General features: G+C 45.4%; 1 protein-coding gene across 1 annotated transcript; it reads right to left on the reverse strand.

Annotated features, from left to right (window-relative positions):
• Positions 1-263: 263 nt before the first annotated feature.
• On the reverse strand, positions 264-18404 carry LOC119405132 (uncharacterized). Its single transcript, XM_037671926.2, has 5 exons — positions 18191-18404; positions 17589-17749; positions 11026-11108; positions 6186-6278; positions 264-552 (listed from the first exon to the last, which is right to left on the reverse strand). The coding sequence occupies exons 1-5, from the start codon at positions 18332-18334 to the stop codon at positions 359-361; spliced, it is 675 nt and encodes a 224-aa protein (XP_037527854.1). The 5' UTR covers positions 18335-18404; the 3' UTR covers positions 264-358.
• Positions 18405-23053: the final 4649 nt, after the last annotated feature.

Here is a 23053-nt window from a genome sequence, read left to right on the forward strand (position 1 = left end):
CACCAATTATACTAGGCCGTGCCAGCTTAGCAGATACACCCGTATACTTATATTTACGTTAGCGGTAAATATACCTCGATTAGATAAATTCTACTCTTGGTATATCCAGAATCCCACCAGTAAGTGTGCATCGCAACACTGTAGCTCTGGCAAACAAAACATGCGGATTAATTTTTTCGGGGAAACATGAATCGAATATCTGATGCAGTCCGCAGTATTATTTTTACAATGACAATTTCTGGAGATCAAGGGTTTATGCAGATAGTAAGGAATGAGATTCACTTTAAAGTGTTTATTTTTCTCAAAATTTTTTCAACATAAGATGATGCGCCTCTTAGTGTTCTCTGTCGCATTTAAATCAACAATTATCAGCAGGAGGTGTAGTATTAAGTCTCTTCAGTAACTCTTGCACGGATATTTCAGGCAGGTTTTGACACCATGGCTGGTAAACCGTCAATTGAAGATCTCCACTGCAGCTGCTGTTGTATACCGTCTGACAATCGCTAGGAATAGAATTGTTGGCGTGCTCTCTTGGCATGAGTAACTGACACCCTGAAAATTTGCAACAAAAGCATATTGTAGATTCTCACGTCTATAAAATATATTCATAGCAATTTATTTTTATTTTTTCAGTCATGTCAGGGATACTTCAAAACTTGACAATAGAGTGTGCAAGTGGTTCTATGCTAAACAGCCGGACTAACATGTACGTCACATAACCAATTTATATTACACGCTACTATCAGTTTATTGCATTTAAGTTGTAGCATATGAATGTACGTATTTGTTCAAGTGGTGTCTAGTGACGAGTCAATGCAATTTAAGCAATCGTGTCAAAATAGTTACGCGCCCGAGTTATTTCTTCTTTAAAAGCAAGGCAATATATAAAATGTCCGCTCACGGAAGCAGTAACAACATCCACACGAAAACTGTGTACGGAGCCGTTGGCTTGGTTTGGGCATATTAGTTGCTCGTGCTCGTTTCATATTTTCCCCGAACGAAAGAAACAATCCTTATTTCAGGAGCTTTAAAATGGCGCTCGATAAGGCCATCCGCATAGGCTCTCACAAACTGCGTCATCAGTGTTGTCGGGATGTGGTACAGAGAGAAGGTATTAAAGCGGCTACATAAAAATTTTCTCCCCACGTCACCTTAATTCAAGCAAAAAAAAAAAAAAGACAGCATGCTTCGCCGCAAATAAAGCCGACTATCCTAATATCGCAGATGCGAAGAACATCTGCAAGTAAAAAAACAAACTTTTGAAAAACTACACAAACGTTATTGATGTATCACAAGTATAAATAAATCTGCCGGTAACGAAGACAAGAGGTGAATACCTGAGAAAGGGGTATTGTATACAGGGTGTTTCAGCTAAAAAGCACCAAGTATTAAAGAAACAAACGCAGGTGCTACGCGTCTTCAATTGACGCAGTATTGTTCCGAGCCATATGGAGCACGTCACGATATTTTGATCGCGATAGCAATTATATGGACAGTTTCGGCTGGAAAATGTCCGTATCCGTCGTATGTATATATATAGAAAAGCCACAAAGAAAACTAATTCAGAAATACTTTCCGACGCGCGGAATCGAACGGGCCACCTCCCACTTTGCAGCCCGCCGCGTTAAACGTTAGGCCACGAACAACACCGTCTTTCAGCCTGCTAACGGCGAGCTATTTATATACACCAGTTACATCAGCATGCTTTCTGAGTTACCACATAGATGGCGTGATGTGCGCACGCGTGGCGCGCTTTAAAGATCGTCGCCCCGTTCCTGCGAACGCCGGTGCTCTTCGCCCTACAGGGCGTGGTCGCCTTCGTGCGCATTTCTCGAGGAAAGAAGGGGGCGGCTGGCGGGGGGAGGGGGGGCGGGGGCGAGCGGGGGGTTGTATGTCTTGTGCTTTACCCGCGATGTGTGCGCTGAAGTCACAGAGCGTACGAAGGTCGCTTCGACGCTGCAGTGGGCGCGTTCGCGAAAGGGGCGCGCTGTTCAAACAGAAATAAGTAACGACTGGGACAGTTCGCGCTCGTCCTGTGTGTACCTGTTCGTTCATTTCGTGCGTCCTGCTTTATGTTTGAGTAGTGCGCTTCCAGTGTCGAGCTGTGACGCATGATAGTTCGCGCTCGTACTGTGTGCGTTCTTTTCGTGCGTCCTTAGGGCTCGAGCGACGCGCTGGCAACTTCGAGCTGCTTTCCGTTCTTCGCGTTACATTCCAATTTATTGCTATCGCATTCATTGCTTCGCCGTTGCGGCGAAACTGTGACATTTTTTTCAGTCCACCATGCTCCGTAATTAACAAGTATTGCTTAATTAACTTTTTAAATAGTAACTCCAGCGAGAATCTTCAGTACAGAAGTTGTAGCGCTTGTTTAGAAACATGGGAATTTTTCATCTATATAAGATAATTCCCCTGCCTAATTTTTTTCCAGCCTTTCCTTAAAACGCGCGAAATTTAAAAAAAAATACCACGTGAGTGCCGCCTAAAGCGCGGTGCTGCTCTGCATGGAGGTTGATTGAACAGGCTGTCGGTTACTGCGATAGACGTTAAGTGATGGTAGGGGCGTACCGTCTTTAAAAAATACTATTCCTGGACGAAAAAGCGGACGCCAAGTGCGAGTAAAATTTCATCTCCGTCCTTCATCACAATGTCACCCTCGCCCTTCTCCATCGTGTTTCTTCATTAGTTGGAAAAGAAAAGAAAAGAAAAAAATGCCTACGCTTCACCATACGCTGCCTACAGTCTCATATGGGGGCTTTTTCATTTAGGAATTTTTTTTCCTTAGAACGGTACGCCCCTTTTAGAGGCGAAGCTCCTTAGGATGTGGGCCGTTCCCTCCTCTGTAGTATGTATGTATGTAGCCAGCTCTAGTTTAATGAATTGCTCACTAGATGGCGTTTCATGTATTTCTTAGAGCTCTAGTCTAATGAATTGTTGACTAGATGGCGTTTCATGGCGCTTGTATGGTGCGAATGGCGCATGTCATTGGATGCCTGCGATCATAAAAGGCGCTCGCTCTTGGCGCGCTTTCTCTTTCGCTCGGGAGCGGACACTTTCCCTGCATTTCACCAATCACAAAGCGGTGATAATGAAGGGACCACGTAAACCAACAGTACAATAAAAGTTTGATGTTTAATATATACACGGTGTTTCACATTCTTTGTATGATGTACTGGGCGAACTTAACGGAAGAGTTTTACGGTTTACCGATGATTTCCTCCGGAGCTTCGCCCCACTCATCATCATTCACCCCGTGGATATGCTGTGATTTTTTTTCGCTTTACGTCAATGTAACACTCACGGACAGCCCGTTTAATCGACCTCTGGGCGCAGAGCAGCCTTTAATAATTCATTCAACTTACATCTGAGGGCGCTAAAAGCACCGCGCGTTAGGCGGCAGTCACATGGTATTTTTTTTTTATTCGCGGGCTTTAAAGGGACACTAAAGAGAAAAACGATTTTTCTCATATTAGTAAATTATTGTTTCAAGACTCCAAAATCACTACCTTTTCCGCGAGAAATCAATTGGTAAGCGAGAAAACGCGCAAAACGAAAATGCGGGTGGCGACGCCACCTTGAAATTCCCGCACGAAACGCCGTGATGTCATAGGTTTTGACGGCGTCTACTAGCTCCTACATAGTTCCTAATCAGTACACATGAAGTACATCGTCCTCTGAGACGAACGTAGGCTCAACACACTAAGCTTCAGGAAATTTCGTCCCGCCAGTGTCGCCAAAATGCGAAAAATACGATTTGAAATTCGTGACCTTACGCAGGGAGATTTCGGAACTGCGGAAATGTAATCTAACGTGCGCGCGCAGAAGAAACGTCATACTCAAGTGCACTAGAAGTTATCTAGTTTAGGCTTTGTATACAGAAGAAATCTGGTATAAGATAACATCTCGCTTCGAAATGGTCGCTATATACTATCGTTTAGGATTATGTCGCACGGCAAGTCCACTATTATATGCAAGAAAGAGCGCTATAAGACGGGACGAAACGAAATAACCCAGAACATAGCGCAGTGGTCTGTGTTCGTTAGTCTCGTCCCGCTTTATAACGCTGTTTCCCGCATATAATCATGAACCAAGTGGGCAATATGTGAACACTTCGGCGAAACCATAGTTCGCTCTGTGGGTTTTCATAATTTCTCCTCACGCGATGCTGCTGATTTTTCCCCGGTAATCAAAGCTGAGTTTTCGATTAGCCTATAATTTTGTTACTGAGTTTGCCATTTCGCAAATAATAAATTTTTATGACAATGATCATTGAAATGGCAACATGGACATTTACTTTGACGTGTAGCTGACTTCTCATGCCTTCATAATTAAACCCGAAAACGTGGACAACACAATATAGCAAGCACCATTTGCATTTTCACGTGGTCGTGACGTTGAAGAAAGCGGCAGTCGGTGTGATCAAGATGAAACTCCTTATTCGGGCGAACTTGTGCCCATGCAATGAAAAGTTAAAGTACAAGCAATACACGCTGTACACTGATAGCGGCTGAATCTCATCATCGGTGGAACGCGTCGTCTTTTATACATCGGTCATTGAACGTTCCAGCGTTATCGCTGGTGCTCGCGTCAGCTCTCGAATAAACTAGACTAATTGCGTTCTGCGCGTAATCTTAACAGAATGATCTCAAACAATGGCGAAGCTTCCCAAACTTTGCCGCGCTCTCTGCGTCGAATGTTGCCAACAGTTTTTGTGGGTGAAACCTGAATACGTCAAAATGTGGCGTTTTTTTTTTAAATACCCAGATGCAGAAACAGAGACTGAGCTAAATTTCACGAGAGCGTAAAGAGCGCCAAAGTATCCTTAGCTTTTAGAACAGTTGGAATCAAAGTGGGGCAAATCCTGATAGTAACGTGAACTCAAAAATGCAGTTTCTAATCTAAAATGAGCCAAATCCTACACTTTTTGAACCAAGCTGAGCCAGATCCATTCAAGCAGTGCTGCATCAACAATCGTGACCAAAACAACCAACATGGCCGCATTCAATCTGTTTCATATGTGTCCTAGTTGCTTTGTTATCGTGTTTACGTTCCACAATTAGTTTTCCTAGGGCGAGTTGACACTTACTGAAGGACATGAAGTTGTAGGGCAAGACTTGACTTTAAAGAGTAAGAGGCCGATTTTCCTGCTTCTTTTTGCCTCTTAGTGTTTCTTTTCGAGTTTAGCGCTGCAGTTTCATGTCCTTCTTTCCCTCCAAGACGGTATATTTGAAATAAAAGACATATGAAATGAATGTATCGGGCACCTTGAAGAAGAAGAAATTCTATGAAACGGCACGGCATAAAACGAGCTCAGGACAGTTGGAGCGCCTCTTCAGGCCTTCATTAGATGCCAAGAACAAGAAAACGAAGCCGACAGTCCAGAATAGTGCGCCCTTTGCCAGGAAGAACCACTCGCTATTCAAGTCAAGTCATCGTCATTACGCCCCTGCGACGAAGGACGGCGCCGATAGAAGAACATGGATGATGTTAATTTTATCGAAAAATATTGCCAGTCGTACATTGGAATCGTTTTAGACTTCTTTTACGAGCTAATTCAAGCCCGAATGAATTGTGCGAATCTAGAAGAGCCAAATACATATTTTACTCCTGAATACCGACGATAGTGGGCTATATAGATTTTAGCCGCAATAGAGATTTGAGGTATTTAGGGCACAGAAACACACTGGCAAAGAATTGTTGGAGCAAGCCCGAATATATTGTCAGTAGCAAAAAAGTGCGTTTTTCTCAGTTTCAGTTAAAGTGCACTTGAGTCTTTTAGGAAAAAAAGACGCCACAAATGGAGCAATAAACGCGCGTGGCAATATGTTAAGTTATTTTCGCACTAGACCTAGCATTGATGGAAATCTTGTTAAATGTTATATTTAAAAGCCTGGTGATGTACTGCACGCATATAACGAGTAAGCTAAATGCTCAACATTTCATTATATCGTTTTTTAGATTAGGCAAATGGTTTTGTTCGCATACAGCTGGAACACCGGCGTTTATTCGTGTTCACCTAATCTGACGGAGTTGCACACATAGGAGGCTTTGGAGAAATGAAACGTCGGAAAACTACTTTAGTAATACACCTGAGGATCAAGCCACCTTGCTCTTCATTGAAAAGTATACTTGTTATTACTACAAGGATTTACAAAAATAATTTTTCACAAGAGTTCATTACTTACGTGCTGGGTCAGTTGAATTTCGGTCATCGACAAAAATCATGCAAGTTTTATTTGGTGACAGGTACATCAGTTTTCTAAGCTTCGGCATATCCGCTGAAAATGTATTCAAGCAGATTCTCAGCCATTTTGTAGATTTCTTACAACAGTTATACAAAAATGAATATGTTAGTTTATCTCAAATCACATTGAGCGCTAGGTGGCATAGCTGACAAATTCGAAAGACTAATACCAGTGTAGATACCTTTGCGTTCTTTCCTCGTGCGTGCTTTATTTTCCACGTCTGTGCGCAAAGAGCACCCCTTGGATTCCAGAGTATAGATGTTTATTTTTTGGTGTTGTTGAGAAAGCCAGTAAACTCGATCGCATAGTCGATGTACGACACTTCGCTTCGTTCTATGCTCTCTAAGTAAAATAAGAGTACTTTGACTGTTTTCTGTGAGTCGTGACTTGCTGCGTATATGATTCTCTATAAAGAAACATGTCAACTCTTTATGGACATCATTATGCACTCTCTGTAGGGTCTTGAGACCCAAAAGAGAATTAACATGTCTCTTTAAAGAGAGTCACATACTTCACGATTCGGGACTCACTGGAAAGAGTAAGAAGTACTCTTTTACAGCGAAAGCTGTTATGAGATCATTTCACCGGCCGTTTCTGGCGCCGTAGTTGTCCGCCGCCGCCGCCGCCGCCGGTGTCCGTAACCAGTATCGCTCGAAATAAGAAAAAAAACGAAATAAGAAAAAAATTCCAGGATGGAACGAGGTTCGAACCTGGGCCCTCTGCGTGGGAGCCCAGCATTCAACCTCTGAGCCATGCCGGTGCTTGAAACTGCTTTGCAAAAAGGTCCTATACAGGCTTCATGTCGGGAAGGAACCACATTAGCATATGCAATATAGCGTGGCAGAAGAGTAAAATAAGCACCAAGCGTCGCAGAACGCGAATTCTGTAACCAGGCGTCACACAATGCGAATTGCGCAACGAGTAGGTTGTTGAATGCTTCCAACCCATTACAAAGGGTTCTGCCCTAATTCTTCATCGTCATCAGGCGCAGCATCAACAAAGTGCGCATAATGCCTTACATGCGTTTAGCAGGTACCACGGCTCTCCGTAGAATGACGAAAAATGGCACAGTGCCTGCTGCCCTACTTTTCAAAAATTACAATGACTTATAGCGTAGTGGGTTCCTCGCATGTGCACTTGTATTGGTTGCCAAGCAAGCCCATAAGCGCATGATCCATTTCCTCGGGGTCTCAGTAAAATTACAGTCATTTAGAGCGTAGTGGGTTCCTCTCAAGTGCACTTGTATTGGTTGCCAAGGAAGCCCATAAGCGCATGATCTATTTCCTTGGTGTCTCAGTAAAGTTCTTCACCCCCCCCCCCCCCCGTCTCTCTTCCACGTCAACGTATGCTATACAGCATGACAGGAGAGGGAAATAGCGACCGGGCGTCACCCAATGCAAATTACATAACTGGTGGGCCGTTTAAAGCTTGCAACCCATTACAAAGGGCTGAGCCATAATTCTTGATCGTCATAAGTCGTCGCGTCAACAAAGTGCACATAATGCCTTACACACGTGTAGCTGGTGCCTCGCTTCTCCGCAGAATGACGAATAATGGCTTAGTAAGTGCTTCCCAGCTTCACAGAAATTGTGCTTTATGGCGTAGTGGGTACCTTTCTAGTGTACTTGTATTGTAGCCCCAAGAGAGCTTACAACGGGGCCTAGAAACGCCGGTCTTCCAGCTTTCGCTGTGACTGTGCTGCGGTTTCAGCGCAGGCCTGGCGTTTTTTTTTTTTTTTTTTTCGTAGAGTGCACGGTTTCCCATAGCTTGTTGCTCCACGCATAAAAAAAAAAAAAAACTAGGACGAAACAGACACATAAAGACGTATTTGACGTTTTATAATTGCGTGAGTGTGGCTGCTAAGTCATATTCATGCAGGTAAATTGCATTTGAGCTTTCTAGTGCAATCACCGATTTGAAGATAGTGAGTTTCCTTCGTGCTTATTGGAATGGACGTCGACGTAATATGCGATGTATTAGCACAGTACAAAAGGAAGCGTTATTTTGGTGAGGTGGTATTTACTCCGGCTATACCACGGGATCTATAAGCAAAAGAGACAGTAATATGTTGCCGGACCCCGAGTATGTTCGCACTATTAAGGCGATAGCGTTAAAGAGCTCGTCGTTTCGCAGAAATATAGGTGTTCGAGTCGGCGTCTTTGGCAGTCAGCGACAAATCGGCGTTGTCCGTGAGCGAAAATTCGAAATAGATGTGAATAAATAAATAATAAAAAAATCTTCGGTCCGAGTGAGAATCTAAGCCAGGCCTTCTACGTGGGAAGCAGGGGTTCTATCATGGCTCCACGCCAGTGCTTGAAGCTGCTTCGTATCAAAACTCTATAAGAATATCATGTACTGGGAGGAATCTCCTTAGTACATGCAATACTGCGTGGCAGATTCGCATAAGGCAACAAAACATGTAATTTGTGCAACGAGTGGCGGCTTAAGGCTGCCCACCCATTACAAAGTGCGTTGGTGTGCGTTGCACTTTACGGACGCGTAGTGGGTACTTTGTGAATGAGCAAAAAGGACGAATTATGGAGTAGTGGGAACTTCGTAAATGCACTTGCATTAGGTATTCTAGGATAGCTTTAAGCGGCCAATGTTGCGCGCACAAGCGTTTCTATCCTAGAGACGTGGTTCAAGGCGATGCGCGCGGGGCGCAACTACGGTATCGCGTTCTACTCTTGACAGCGAAGTTCAAGTGTCTTCCTAGTCTTTTTCGCTGAACTAGAGTAGTTGTGGGTTTTGACGACTGCTGCTTGCGAATACCGCTTCTATGAGACACTTAGTCTTGTCTGGGTGTATCCAGAACCACACAGAGAACCTGTGTATCAAAGATGGCACTACTACATCCATCTTTGCATCCAAGAGATATTGTTTTACCTGATCTAACCACGTACCTTATCTTCTTTTTTGTTGTATAGTTGCGTTAGGGTACGTTATCTTAAAAGCTGTTATGTCACGATAGCATATGGGGGCGGCATTATCTTTGAAAAGCGTTTAGGTAACGTCATATAAAGAGATGTATTTAATAATAATATCTGGGGTTTAACGTCCCAAAACTACGACATGATTTTGAGAGAGGCCGTAGTGGAGGGCTCCGGAAATTTCGACCACCTGGGGTTCTTTAACGTGCAATTAAATCTAAGTACACGGGCCTAAAACATTTTCGCCTCCATCGAAAATGCAGCCGCCGCGGCCGGGATTCAATCCCGCGACCTGCGGGTCAGCACTCGAACGCCATAACCACTAGACCACCGTGGCCGGGCTAAAAGCAGATCTATCAATCGTGTTCTTACTATTGAAGAGTGATTACTTCTGTCATGTTTCAGCGCCGACGTAGTCGGCGGGAACCCTTTGCATTTGTGTTTAATTTGTCATGTGTAGATGCTGTGTGATCACTTCAGCATATTCTGTGCAATTAATTGTTTGTAAAACCAGCCAACATAGTGGTGCAGGCCAAATAAGGTGCCTGTTTATCTCCCAATTAGCCTGAAATATTTTCACAATCGTGTATTCTTATAGAAATGGGTGAATGAATGAATAAATCATTAAATAAATAAATTGGAAGATCCCACGCCTTGTCGGAATTAGATTCACGCGAAGCAATCAGTATTTTTTGGCCTTGAGTCAAGCGTTACGAGGTGGATGGACGTGTTTTTGTAAGCGTATTAGTTGTGTGCATATCGTTGCCTTACCAGGCACGTCGACTACACGGCCGTTTAAAGGGTAACTTATGGTCTGACGTAACGCCACCAATGACTTTAGAGCACAGGCGTGGGTATTATCGAAATGAAGTGCACTTTACGGCGCGATGATATGAATATCATAAGTAACTTTCATTAGCGTATTCCTCCGGGGTCGAGCAACGCTTGGATACAGCTTGCTCAATCATAGGAATACAAGTGTAATGTTTATTAGACTTCTATGAAAGCGGAGCCAAAACCATATTGGACGTTAATTCGGCATGACGCCTGTATCGTAGGAGTACATAAGTAATGTTTATTGCTTTGTGATAAAATTAGATAGCCAGCCTTACAACCACAACTGGCGCTGAACCGACATTACGCCTGCGTAGGGTCTCTTTCCAAATCAGTTTTAAGACTTGGCGTGGCTCTGTGGTCGAACACCTGACTGCCACGCAGAATGCTTGGGTTCGATTCCTACGGGGATCCTCATTTTTATTCTGTGCATTCGTCGGGTCAACGTTGCTGTTGTCTGTTTTTCTTTACGCTCTCGCATTTAAATTACCAATATCTGCTCACGCCGTTCATGGGAAGATATAAACTGTCAATCACCAGTGGCGCAATACCCGCTTACCATGGCCCGTGGTATAGGGTAAGGTGCCACACGTGTCTGGAGTAAAGGGTTTGACAACGTACGCGACAGGATTTTCACGTTATTCATGTCATGACCAGACAGTCAAATTCGCGAAACCCTCTTACCCTCCGATGCCAGTTTTAGACAACGCCAAGCTAAAGAGGTGATCACGAGAGCACCCAGACGTAGGTGGCTAGATAGATGGGTAGGTACGTAGATAGAAACGCTCAAAGTGCCGTAGGTTCGCTAAGAAATGCTTCGCATCTTTAAATACTGTTTTCAGCTCGTGTTTCAACTGCCCAGAAAATTGCTATATGGTTGCGCCCTTCATCATTAATTTGACGCATAAGAATAAAAAAAAATTATATTTTATGCAAGTTTACCTGAAGTGTTACACTTCCAACATTTTGACAGTATATAAATTACGCCAACCTGGCATGCTTGAAAGCATACTTACTAGTTGTATACTTATATGTCATAGCGTTCTCCTGCGAGTGGTTTCCAGTTTTAGACAGAGCAAATGACGTGTTGAACTTCACTCTGAATAAAAAGAGATCACTGTAAGGCTACAGCTGGTGTTACCTGCTTTAACTAGCTACACAACAAGGTATCTCCATCATCTCTGTAATTGCTGAAAACTATCAACACCTTGCCACAAGTCATCTGTCTTCAATGCGGAAATCTGGTGAGTTGGTTATGCATACCCAAAAATGTTGTGCAAGACGACGTGAACAAATAATCAGGGAGACCCAGGACAGAAAAATTGCATCGTGTGTCCTAAATCACCTTTCCTTGTTTTTCCGAATTGTCTCGCGCAAATTTCATTCATTTGTCCTCTATTTTTCTTGGTGAATATGGCTTTTTCGGTGAATCCTGGGGAACTATGCTCGATGTGTCCACCTAGTGGACATGCCCACTTCGGCGGAGCGCATTCAGTTACTCGAAAAGCTGCGAGCCATGATGTCATAGCGCTGTTGTCCACAGCGACGCACGGAACCCGCCAGCACATTCCCAATGTAAAGAGAAAGAACGTGGACGAAATGTACAGTAACAGGATGCTTAAACAAACTTGAAAAGTCTGAACTTGCGCATGAACATGTTCAGATGTTTGAGAACGATGCAGGGAATGCGTACCGACCTACCAGGTGCGTCGGGCGGACGGCCGCGTTAAACCTAATTCCAGGGCTAACGGAATTAAGAGTTCATGCACGGCCTCAGAGATGTGCGTCCAAAAGAGGATCTCTCGGGGCAGCATTCGTAGCGGTGAAACGCATTCTGTCCCTCTTGTTTGTGTCAAGAGTTGTGAAAGCTTCGTGATGTTAAAATGACGTTGCGGGAGAAGAACTGGAAACAGGGGCCGCGCTGCTCGCCGAGCTCCAGCCAATCAGTCGAGGCCGCAGTGGAGAGCGCGCAAGGTGGATACATCGAGGATCGCGCCCCTCACTGGCACAATTTATAACTCTCTTGTAAGATACACGCTGACTATTTTCTAGATAGTTTAAACTTTATGTTTGAGGCGGGACTCTCCAAAAGAGAGTTAACGTGCATCGTTCAAGATAATTATAATGGGGCCAGTCAGACTTAACCGAAAATAGTAAGAGGTGTTCTTTCATTATTACTAGGGTGTCATATTATTATCAGTGGTCGTAGGTCGGCTGGCTCGCAGGCGGACAGCTACCGGCTAGCACTATCCGCCGTTTCGTTTAACTTCTAGCCCTGCGACGCCCTTTTGCGACCAATCGTTCGTGAGCTCTCGCATCGTGCTAGAATTCATTAAAAAGACAATAGGGTAGTTTTAAAAAACAGTGTACGATGGTGCAGTATTGCGTTCAGCAACTTGAATTACCAGCATACCACTGACTGCATGTATATCCCAGTTAATATTAAACTGAGACGTCACGAAGCAGTTGCGAGAATGTCAACATTCACACACAGATATCACCGGATGTGACGGGTTGTAGGGGAATGAACGCGCTGATCAGCTTGCCTGCCAAGCGGAAGTCCGGACTCAATATACATCCCTCGATCGATCCTCATATATATTGTTATGGGGTAGTGACGTCGACGAAGGCAGCAGTCGGCGTGACCAACATGAAACTTTTTATTTGGCCGAACTTGTGGCCGGGAAACGGAAAGTCAAAGTACAGCAATACACACTGTACAGTGATAGCGGCGAACAGAGCGTCGGCCGCCGATATGATCATCGTTGGGACGCGCCGTCTTTTATACATTACGCATCCAACTTTCCAGCCGTAATTATCACTGGCTGTCGCGCAAGCTCTGGAATAAATTTGACTATTCGCGTCCTGCGCGGAATCTTAACAAAATGATCTACTAAAATACCGAAGCTTCTCAAACAATTTGACGCGGTCTGCGTCGAGCATTGCTAACCATCCTTGCGGGTCAAACCCGAATACATCGAAAATAGACACTCGCGTGGCGGAAATGCCCCCCTGTGAAGGAGCATCGCCCGATGCTCAAAACAAAACATGGAATTAAAAACATGCGTGCAACATGAAAGAACAATAATCAAGAAAAATTAGAGTTCTCAGGCTTCTTAACGCGCATAGAATGGCTTAAGGCGAACGACATCAATGGGTTCAGCTCATGCGCTGCGCCACTGGGAGTTCGTAATGCCTTCCGGGACAACCTCGTAGTCCAGAGCTCTGAGGCGTCGAAGCGCTCTGTATGGCCCGAGGTATCAGCGAAGAAGTTTTTCACTGAGTCCTCGTCGGCGTATCGGCGTCCAAACAGAGACACGGTCGCCGGCTCGGTATTCTACTTGGCATCGTCGAAAGTTTTAGCGACGGCTGTCGGTCTTTTGCTGGCACTGGATGCGCAGACGGGCGAGTTGTCGAGATTCTTCGGCGCACTGAAGGTCGACGGTGAAGACGATGTTTTCCTCGTCTGTGACGTTGCGTAGCATGGCGTCGAGGCTCGTTGCCGGATTCCTGCCGTAGACCAACTTGTATGGCGTCATCTGCGTCGTTTCTTGCACGGCCGTGTTGTATGCGAAGGTAACATACGGAAGGATGTCATCCCAAGTCTTGTGTTCGACGTCGACATACATGGCCAGCACGTTGGCGATGGTCTTCTTTAGACGCTTGGTGAGGCCATTGGACTGTGGGTGGTAGGCGGTGGTCCGGCGGTGACTTGTCTGGCTGTATCTCAAGATTGCCTGGGTTAGGTCCGCAGTAAAGGCCGTACATCTGTCAGTAATGAGGTCCTCTGTGGCGCCATGAAACAGGACAATGTTTTCAACGTAGAACTTGGCTACCTCGGTGGCACTGCCTTTGGGCAGGGCTCTTGACTCGGCGTAGTGGATGAGGGAATAGGTAACTAGGACAATCCATTTGTTTCCGGAAATCGACGTCGGGAACGGCCCCAGTAAGTCTATCCCGATTTGTTGGAACGGCCGGCGAGGTGGCTCGATGGGCAGCGGAAGTCCGGCTGGCCTAGTCGTCGCTGTTTTCCGTCGCTGACAGTCTCGGCAAGTCTTCACGTAGTGGGTGACGTCGGAAGTTTGGCGAGGCCAGTAGTACTTGTATCCTCGCAAGCGTGCAGGAAAATTCAAGGTGCCCAGCCGTCGGATCGTCATGTAGAGCTTCCAGAAGCTCTGGACGCAATTCTGAAGCTACAAGAAGCAGGTAGTTCGCTCGAAGACGCGAGTTCTTTTTTAGGAGAACACTGTTCCGCAAAAAAAATAAAAAACTACGCCAGTCCTTGCTTGAATACCTTTGGAACAATCGTGGCCTTGCACTCGAGGTATTCCTCAAGGGCTTGACTACTAGGTCGGCTCGCTGTTGTTCGACGAAGTCGTCGGCGCCTAAGGTCCATAAGAAGCAGTCACCGTCATGGTCGTCCAGCTACGGTGGGTCAACAGGAGTACGAGACAGGCAGTCGGCGTCAGAGTGCTTTCGTCCGGACTTGTAAACGACGTTAATGTCGAATTCCTGAAGTCGCAAATTCCACCGTTTAAGGTGACTGGAAGGGTCCTTCAGGTTAGTTAGCCAACACAAGGCGTGTGGTTGCTCACAACTTTAAAAGGCCTGTCGTAAAGGTAGGGGCGAAACTTTGATGTAGCCAGATGATAGCAAGGCACTCCTTTTCTGTTGTGGAATAGTTGGCTTCCGCCTTAGATGGCGACCGGCTAGCGTAACTGATAACCCTTTCAAGACAACCAATCCTCTGCACAAGGGCTGCTCCGAGCCCTACGCTCCTTGCGTCGGTGTGAATTTCGGTGTGAGCGTATTCGTCGAAGTGCGCAAGTATCGGAGGCGCTTGTAATCGTCGTTTCAGTTCTTCGAATGCTTCAGCTTGTGCCGTTCCCCACTTGAATTCTACGTCGGTTTTCGTGAGGTGAGTTAGTGGCTCGGTGATCGGTGAAAAGCCCTTCACGATGCGTCTGTAATAGGCGCACAAACCGAGAAATTGGCGGACGGTCTTCTTGTCGGTGGGCGGCGGGAAGGTGGCGATGGCCGCTGTTTTCCATGGGTCGGGGTGAACTCCACACTTGCTAATCACGTGGCCCAAGAACAAGAGCTCCTCGTACGCAAAGCGGCACTTTCTGATTTCAGGGTGAGTCCGGAAGTTTTGAATGCTTGAAGTACAGCTTCAAGGCGCCGGAGGTGCTCGTCGAAGGTTGAGGCAAACGCGACGACGTCGTCCAAGTACACGAGGCAAGTGTGCCACTTCAAGCTTTCGAGCACTGTATCAATAACGAGCTAGAAAGTCGCAGGAGCCGAGGAAAGGCCAAATGGCGTTACCTTGAACTCGAAGAGGCCGTCTGGTGTTATAAATTCACTCTTCTTTCGGTATCACTTGACGACTTCGATTCGCCAATAGCCGGTCTTGAGGTCCATCGACGAAAAGTATTCCGCGTTGTGGAGTCGATCCAGGTTGTCGGCTATCCGTAGGAGACGGTACACGTCCTTCTGCATGATTGTGTTCAGGTGATGATAGTCGACGCACAAGCGTAGGGTTCACTTACTACAATCGCGAAGCTTCTCATACACTGCGGCGTGGCCTGCGTCGAGCGTGGCTAACCGTCTTTGCGGGCCAAACCATAATACATCAAAAATAGACGCTCGCGGCGCGTTAATATACAGTTTCGGCGATGGTACGCCCGCAGTTGCATCCCTACAGTAAATAATGCAGGGTGAGCCCTTAGTTATATACAGAAATTGCGAGGAAGCCGGGTATGGTAATCCTACACATTCAAGTGAACACCCTCGCATCCACGAAGGCATGAAAGACCGCCCCTCGCCATAATCCCTGTGGTGTATGTATGCTGACGCGGTACGTGTATGCGGAGTTTGTGTATTTATGTAGCATGACGAGCGTATTTGTTTATTCTTACCGTGTTTGTTATACGTGTTATCGCGCGGAGCAATCGGGCCTTGCATTTATATTTGAATCTTATTGAATGTGTGTATTCAATTCTTCTTTTCAGATTGCGCGGATGATTCCTGTTGTGGAGTACATTCAACAACCTACGCAAGTATTACGATGGTACTGGAACATGACTAATACATAAATGGCCGACGTGGTACATACGTAGACCATATTTCTGACGACCAACGACTATGCTCCTCCATTATGTGGTGCTGTGGGCGTCCTTTGTTTTACTGGAAGCTAGTTCTGTCAATAAAGAATTTCTTCTGTAACCTACGCGTTGGAACGCCGCATTATTCGCCGTCAGATCAACATGACAGTACGTATGTCGCTACGCATATATTAGGCATACACTATGTTTAACACCCAAGTTTAGAGATCCTCCGTTCTTTAAAAACCTAGAATGAGGCTAACAATTTTATATTATTGTTCCGAGAAAACGTATATTTACAGATATTTACAAGCAGAACCAATGGCTGAAACAATGGCGGGCTGGAGCCTGTTCAATAACACTTCGTCGTTGTCTCTCTGCCAGAGCGGGTCCCTCTCCTACCTTATGCCACTAACCCACTATTGCCTTGTAACAATAGTTTTATTTTCAATTATTAACTGGAGCGCATATGATTGAATTTCACATAAAGTACAGACTTGAAGGACGTTTGGGTTGAGCAACTACTTGGCCTGATTAACAAGTGAAAAGAAATAGGTTTATTAAGATGACCAAAAAACTTCGGAAGACATCAGATACGCAACTTCGAATTGATGGCCTTGTGTAAAGCTTCCTATTTAATATATTTGCATTATTGCAGCCCAGTATGAAAGGCACCGACTAAAGGAAAGGGTGTGGCGCTAAAAAGACGGGCAAAATGAGGACACCAATACACACAAGCGTCACGTTTTTTTTTTAATTGGCGCCATGCATATTGACTCGTGTCCTTACTTGGCCCCTCTATTTTTTAGCGCCACGACTTCGTTCCTCAAGTAATGCGCCACGAAGCCCAGCAACTTGCCCTGTAACCAGAGTTGCCAGATGGTGCCGAGCTAACAAGCAAATAATCATCCCAAAAGAAGCCCAAAAAAGAGGCGCGGCATTTGCGAAGAATCCTAAAAGAAGCGGATGCGTGATAAATTTTCTCATTATTGAAAATATCCTTTAATTATAATAAGAAGTCGCTCAAATATGAAAAGAAGGTATGTGCAACTATGAGCGAAAGCACGTATTTGCATTTTAACAGTCTTAGGGTAGTCTCCACTCTTCTCAATGCACGTTTGCCAGTGCATGAATAATGTTTATTACTCCAGCGTGCGTTTGATTACAACACTCAACTACACTAAGTCATCGAGAAAGGCTCTATTAGTGAACGTGAGGAGCAGTAAAATAACTATATTGGCAGCAAAGACGCAAACAAGCCCAAAAAACGCGACAAGCGACTGGGAAATTCTACAAGCGACTCGGTGAAAAAAGAAGCCAAAATTCGCTTATTATAAGCGGAACTGGCAACTCTGCCTGCAACACAAAGACTAATACGACGTAACTGCCACACGACAGAGCACAAAATTTATAGCTTAGGAGCAAATGCTATCGTGCATATAATTACATGATCACTACAAATTAAATATACTTACAGTGTATTATTTAACTTCAGCATTGGAACTATCGCTGCTAAAGTAACAACGTAATACGTGTCATTAATTTTCTCCACAACCTCGGCGCTATCACACAACGGTGGAGGTGTGGCATTGAAATTTTGTTTCATAACGTAGATCTTCCCTTTAATGTCCATTACCTGCAAATATAAAGCATATTCCACACATAAATGCAGATATCAGTACTGTACCATGTACGAACTGGAGCGAAACGTGCATCTGAGTCTGTTCGCTTGTTCTGCAAAGACCCCCTTTTCAACTATACCAGCGCACTAAGATTGGGTAATTAAAATTACTAATTCTCTGTACTCTAATTTAGTTGAATTCAGAGGTTTATAAGCGTGAAGCGACGATGTGATTATGACGCACGACGTAGTGACACACTTCAGTATAATTTTGACCATCTGGTGTTTCTTAACGTCCGCCAGAATATGCTAAGCTAGCCCGGCAGGTGTCTGTTTCCGACGTGTATTTCCGCAATGTGAAAGCGGCTTTAAGAGAACAAAAATGATAAACACCATATCATACGCTTTCATATTTCTAATTTCCGAGTTTGTTACAAAACGAAATAATTGTCTTACCTGTTTGGCATACTGGTAGCAATCATACTGTGGATCTTCTTCAAAGGGAACTTTTGTATCTCCGGGATCATCGGTACTTCCAGGACGTGAGAGGCGTATAAGCAGAAGTACTACTGACAAGAAGTGAGCCATGCGCGCCATCATAAGTGTTTCCTCATAAAAAAACGCTTTGGAAAAAGCAGCGACTTTAAGTACACCGAGCTCAACATCGTGACGTTTGCATTTACGGTAGCCCATTTACTAGAATATATAGGCAGAAATGTTATCGTGACAGATTTGAAATACAAGTCGCCCTTTTACTTAAAGGGACGCTAAAGGCAAATAAAAATTTATGTCATAGTGAAAGGTCAATGTTTCTGGACGTCTAAAACGTCATTATTATCAATAGCAGTGCTCTAGTAATCGAGAAATTAATGTAAATGCTGGACACTATATGCGCCATCAGGGGGACGTTTTCAAACGAGCCCGATGACGTCTGTCAAGTGTCCCGAGTACAAATTATAACTGGCATTCAAGCTACTTATGATAAGAAAAGAACATTCATAGCATCGAAAGACGTCCTAAAATTATGCTTGTGCGTTTCTGTTTGATTCATGGAAAAAAAGTCAGTTTCGCCGCAACGGCGAAGGAGTGAATGCGATAGCAACAAACTTGAATGTAACGCGAAGAACGTAAAGCAGCTCGAAATTTCCAGCGCGTCACTCAAGCGCAAAGCACTGACAAAAAAAAACACACACAGGACGAGCGCGAACTATCGAGTGTCACAGCTCGACACTTAAAGCGCGCTGCTCAAACGTAAAGAAGGACGCACGAAACGAACCCACAGTTATACACAAGACGAGCGCGGACTAACAACTGTCACAGTTGTTACTTTTTGTTTGAACAGCGCGCTCCTTTCGCAAACGCGGCCGCTGTAGCGAGCGAAGTGACCTTCGCACGCTCTGTAATTAAGTGCGGACATCGCAGTGAAATCACAAGACGTACAAACCATGACATAAGCGCGCGTGCAGGCGACCACGCCCTGTTGGGCAAATTGCGCCTGACGACGCAGGAGGCGCGAGCGCATCGAAACGTGCGGGGCGACGACCTTTAAAGGGCACCCCTCGCGCTTTTCGCGCTTTCTCGCTGGTGGCCAAGAAAGCACGCTGAAGTAAATGGTGTACATAAATAGCTCGCTGTTAGCATGCTGAAAGACCTACGCCTCGTGGACTATCCGACAACCGCGCGCGCTGCGGAGCTAGAGGTCGCTCGTTCGATTGCGCGCTTCGGAAAAAATTTTACTGAGTTATTTTTCTTTGTGGCTTTTGTGTATATATATATCTATCTATATATACACACACACATATTATATATACATATATATACGGGCCCTGACGGCAACGGCAAAAACTGCCTGCGAGTGCTCATATAATTGCTATCGCAATAAAAGAACTTGCGGCTGCATTGGAGAACAGCGCAGGTTGTGCAAAAGTTCCGTTTTCGCAGGACTGCGCTCCGCTCGCGCGGTCGCGGCTCAGTGGTAGTTCCGTTATCGCGCTGTGTTATCGCGTACGTTATTAACGCGGCTATAGGGCAGCAGGCGTTGCAGTCTCTGCGATCCTCCGTTCCGAAGAAGTGCGCCAGCACCTCGAATGCCATTCACAAGGTGGGAAACGCCCATCTATCAGACCAAGTAAACAAGTCAACTAGGGCTCGAAGTTCAGCGTTAGCGCTGTTTTCCATCTTGCTGTTTCACGGTCAGTGGGATTCTGTGCACTACTCGACCAATCGTGTATATTTTGTATAGCATCACACCACAGTTTTATTGGCCGTTTTTTTTTTTTCACAGTGCCCGCATGGCGCGATTATAGGCCTCAATTTTTTAAATGCGAAGCATTTCTTAGCGAACTTCTGCGACTTTGAGCGTATCTATCTATCTATCTATCTATCTATCTATCTATCTATCTATCTATCTATCTATCTATCTATCTATCTATCTATCTATCTATCTATCTATCTATCTATCTATCCATCTAGCCGCCTACGACTGTGTGCCCTCCTGGCCGTTTCGTTAATAGGATGTACACCAAAATTGGTATGGCGTAACATGACTGTATGACGAACATAAATGACAGGTCATAACATGCAAATCATGACATGCATGTCATGAACGACATGACTTACGTGCCACAGTCTTGGTGCTCTTGCGGCCGTTTCGTTAACTTGATATATACCAAAATTGGTATGGTTTGACAAGAGTGTATGGCGAACATAAATAAAAGGAGTTAATATGAAAATCATGGTACGCATGTCATGTAAAGCATGACTTGCGTGCCACGCTCATGGTGCGCTGGCGGCCGTTTCGCTAGCTTTATATGCACCAAAATTGGTATTGCGCAGCGCGAATGTGTGACGAACATGAATAACAGGAGTTAATATGAAAATCATGACACGCATGTCATGTACAGCATGACTTATGTACCACGCTCATGGTGCGCTGGCGGACGTTTCGCTAGCTTGATAAACACCAAACTTGGTATTGCGCGGCGAGAATGTGTGACGAACATAAATAACAGGAGTTAATACCAAAATTATGACATGCATGTCATTTACAGCATGACTTACGTGCCACGCTCATGGTGCCCTGGCGGACGTTTGGCTAACTTGATATACACCAAAATTGATATTGCATGACGTGACTGTGTGACGAACATAAATGACAGGAGTTAATATGAAAATCATGACACGCATGTCATGTACAGAATGATTTACGTGCCACGCTCATGGTGCCCTGGCGGATGTTTGGCTAACTTGATATACACCAAAATTGATATTGCGTGACGTGACTGTGTGACGAACATAAATGACAGGAGTAAATATGAAAATCATGACACGCATGTCATGTACAGCATGACTTACGTGCCACGCTCATGGTGCGCTGACGGCCGTTTTGTTAACTGGATATATACCAAAATTGGTATGGCGTGACAGGAGTGCGTGACGAACATAAATAGCAGATTATGCATCGTATATACATACCAGAATATACGTTTCATTAGCATGGCATATACCAGGTTGTAGGTGCATGCATTCAAGACAAACTTGCGATATATAGTGAACTTGACGTCACAACATGAATGACAAACAATGACAAACAAGACGATGTACGCAGCTCTTTGCTGGCTGCTTCGCATTACATCGATTCCCACATTGCGTGGGATCTGCCGGTTTTTTTTTGTCAACGCACTCAGCCATTACTGACTGATCGATATAGGATCTTCAACTTCAACACCCCTTTCGCAGTCACGTCACCTCCGACAAACCTAGCCCTTTACCTCCTGTGGAGTTCATTCACCTTCCTCCTTGAGCCATGGTTGTACGTGCATGTTAACTTGGAATCCCCCTTTGTGTGCTGATTAATACATTTCAATGATTTCCGACGCAAACCAGAGACATTCGGAATGAATATTTCTTTTACTCTTTTCGCCTAAAAATATCCGAACCATCATTTTGTCGTAGCTAGCTTCATCACAATTTTATTGTAACTCTTTTACAAATTCTACGTAAAAATGCACTCTTCCCTTGGCAAAACAAATAATAATGGACGAGCAAGTGCGTTACGTTACGCTGTGGCTAAATATGTCCACATAATCGCTATTTTCTTTCATGATCCTGATGTCCTCATTGCACCAAATAAAGAGCTCCGAACTACCCACTCCATTTTCGGAGACCAAAATATAAAAAAAAATGGCAGTGGCTTAGCTCGGCTATGAAAGGATATACGTACCGTTAGGTAAAGTTCAGCTCATTATTCTTAGCTTTCTTGGTTGTCAAGCTTCTCCGCTTTTCTGCGCCGCTTAGGAGCATTTGCGCTCTCCTTCTCCATGGCTATACCACAGCCAAGGCTCTGCTATACTCCGACGTGCGTTCGCGTCAGCCCGCGGCGGCAGGAGTTCGCGACGCCAGGTTCGTCACATTACGTTGACGCGAAAACAAAGCACTCTATACTCCCACTTGCGTCTGTGAGTCTGACAAATGGCTAACCTCCCTGTCCTTCAGTTTGTCTTTTCCTCCTCTTCCTACTCCCTGCTGTATGTACACCCCCACTGATACGTCTGCGTATGCGCACAAAAGTAAGGGGCTGATATACTCCAGCGTAACGTCGACGTGCGCATGCTCGGCACAGTGACGCTACGCTAACAAACGCGCAGCACTCTATAGTCCGACGCGCGGCACGACCGATGCGTCCGGCGGTCGTCAGCGCGCCCCGGCTGCAGCCAGCGCGAGATGCGATATTCTGCATTCCGTGCTGGCGACGTTACCCAGACTGCACTGTGTCTGCGTGTCTTCGTGAATAAGGGACGCCGAGTGCGCTCAAATGCGCATGCGTTAAGGCGACGTAGTGTGTCGTGCAAGTGGGAGTATAGAGTGCTGTCTTCGCGTCAACGTAACGTGACGTACCTGGCGTCGCCGACTCCCGCTGCCGCGGGCTGACGCGAACGCACGTCGGAGTATAACAGAGCCTTTAAAGGCGCTTTCAAGCGGCTCCGGCGCGGCGTCAGACGGCCACAGCGCAATGTAGACGCACAGCCGGGCGCGCGCCGGTGCCAATGCGTCTGCCACGGCTATGACGTCAGTTCTTTGGAATGCGCAGACCAGCAAGGCGCGCGCGGCTGCGGCGGCTCCGGTGCGCCAGCTGTGGGCTGTGTGATGTCACTGCTCCTCGCGCATGCGCAGCACGGTTCTCAGACTGCCACCCGAAAGTGCTCCGCCTTGGCCAGTGTAGCTAACACCCTACAAAAACTAGTCCATCAAACTATAGCATGCGCACAAAAAAACTTGGATAAGCGTAATATTCAAGCATCACGAATATTTCTACTCTAC

This window comes from Rhipicephalus sanguineus, chromosome 9 (genome assembly GCF_013339695.2).
Source record: "Rhipicephalus sanguineus isolate Rsan-2018 chromosome 9, BIME_Rsan_1.4, whole genome shotgun sequence".
In the NCBI taxonomy this organism is placed as follows: domain Eukaryota; kingdom Metazoa; phylum Arthropoda; class Arachnida; order Ixodida; family Ixodidae; genus Rhipicephalus; species Rhipicephalus sanguineus.

Excerpts from the sequence above, each read along its gene's own strand:
- LOC119405132 (XM_037671926.2), bottom strand. The coding sequence starts at position 18,334 with ATGATGGCGCGCATGGCTCACTTCTTGTCAGTAGTACTTCTGCTTATA. Across the intron at positions 17,750-18,190 it reads GCTACCAGTATGCCAAACAG|GTAATGGACATTAAAGGGAA; the intron begins GTAAGACAATTA and ends TTATATTTGCAG. Across the intron at positions 6,279-11,025 it reads GACATATAAGTATACAACTA|CGGATATGCCGAAGCTTAGA; the intron begins GTAAGTATGCTT and ends ATACATTTTCAG.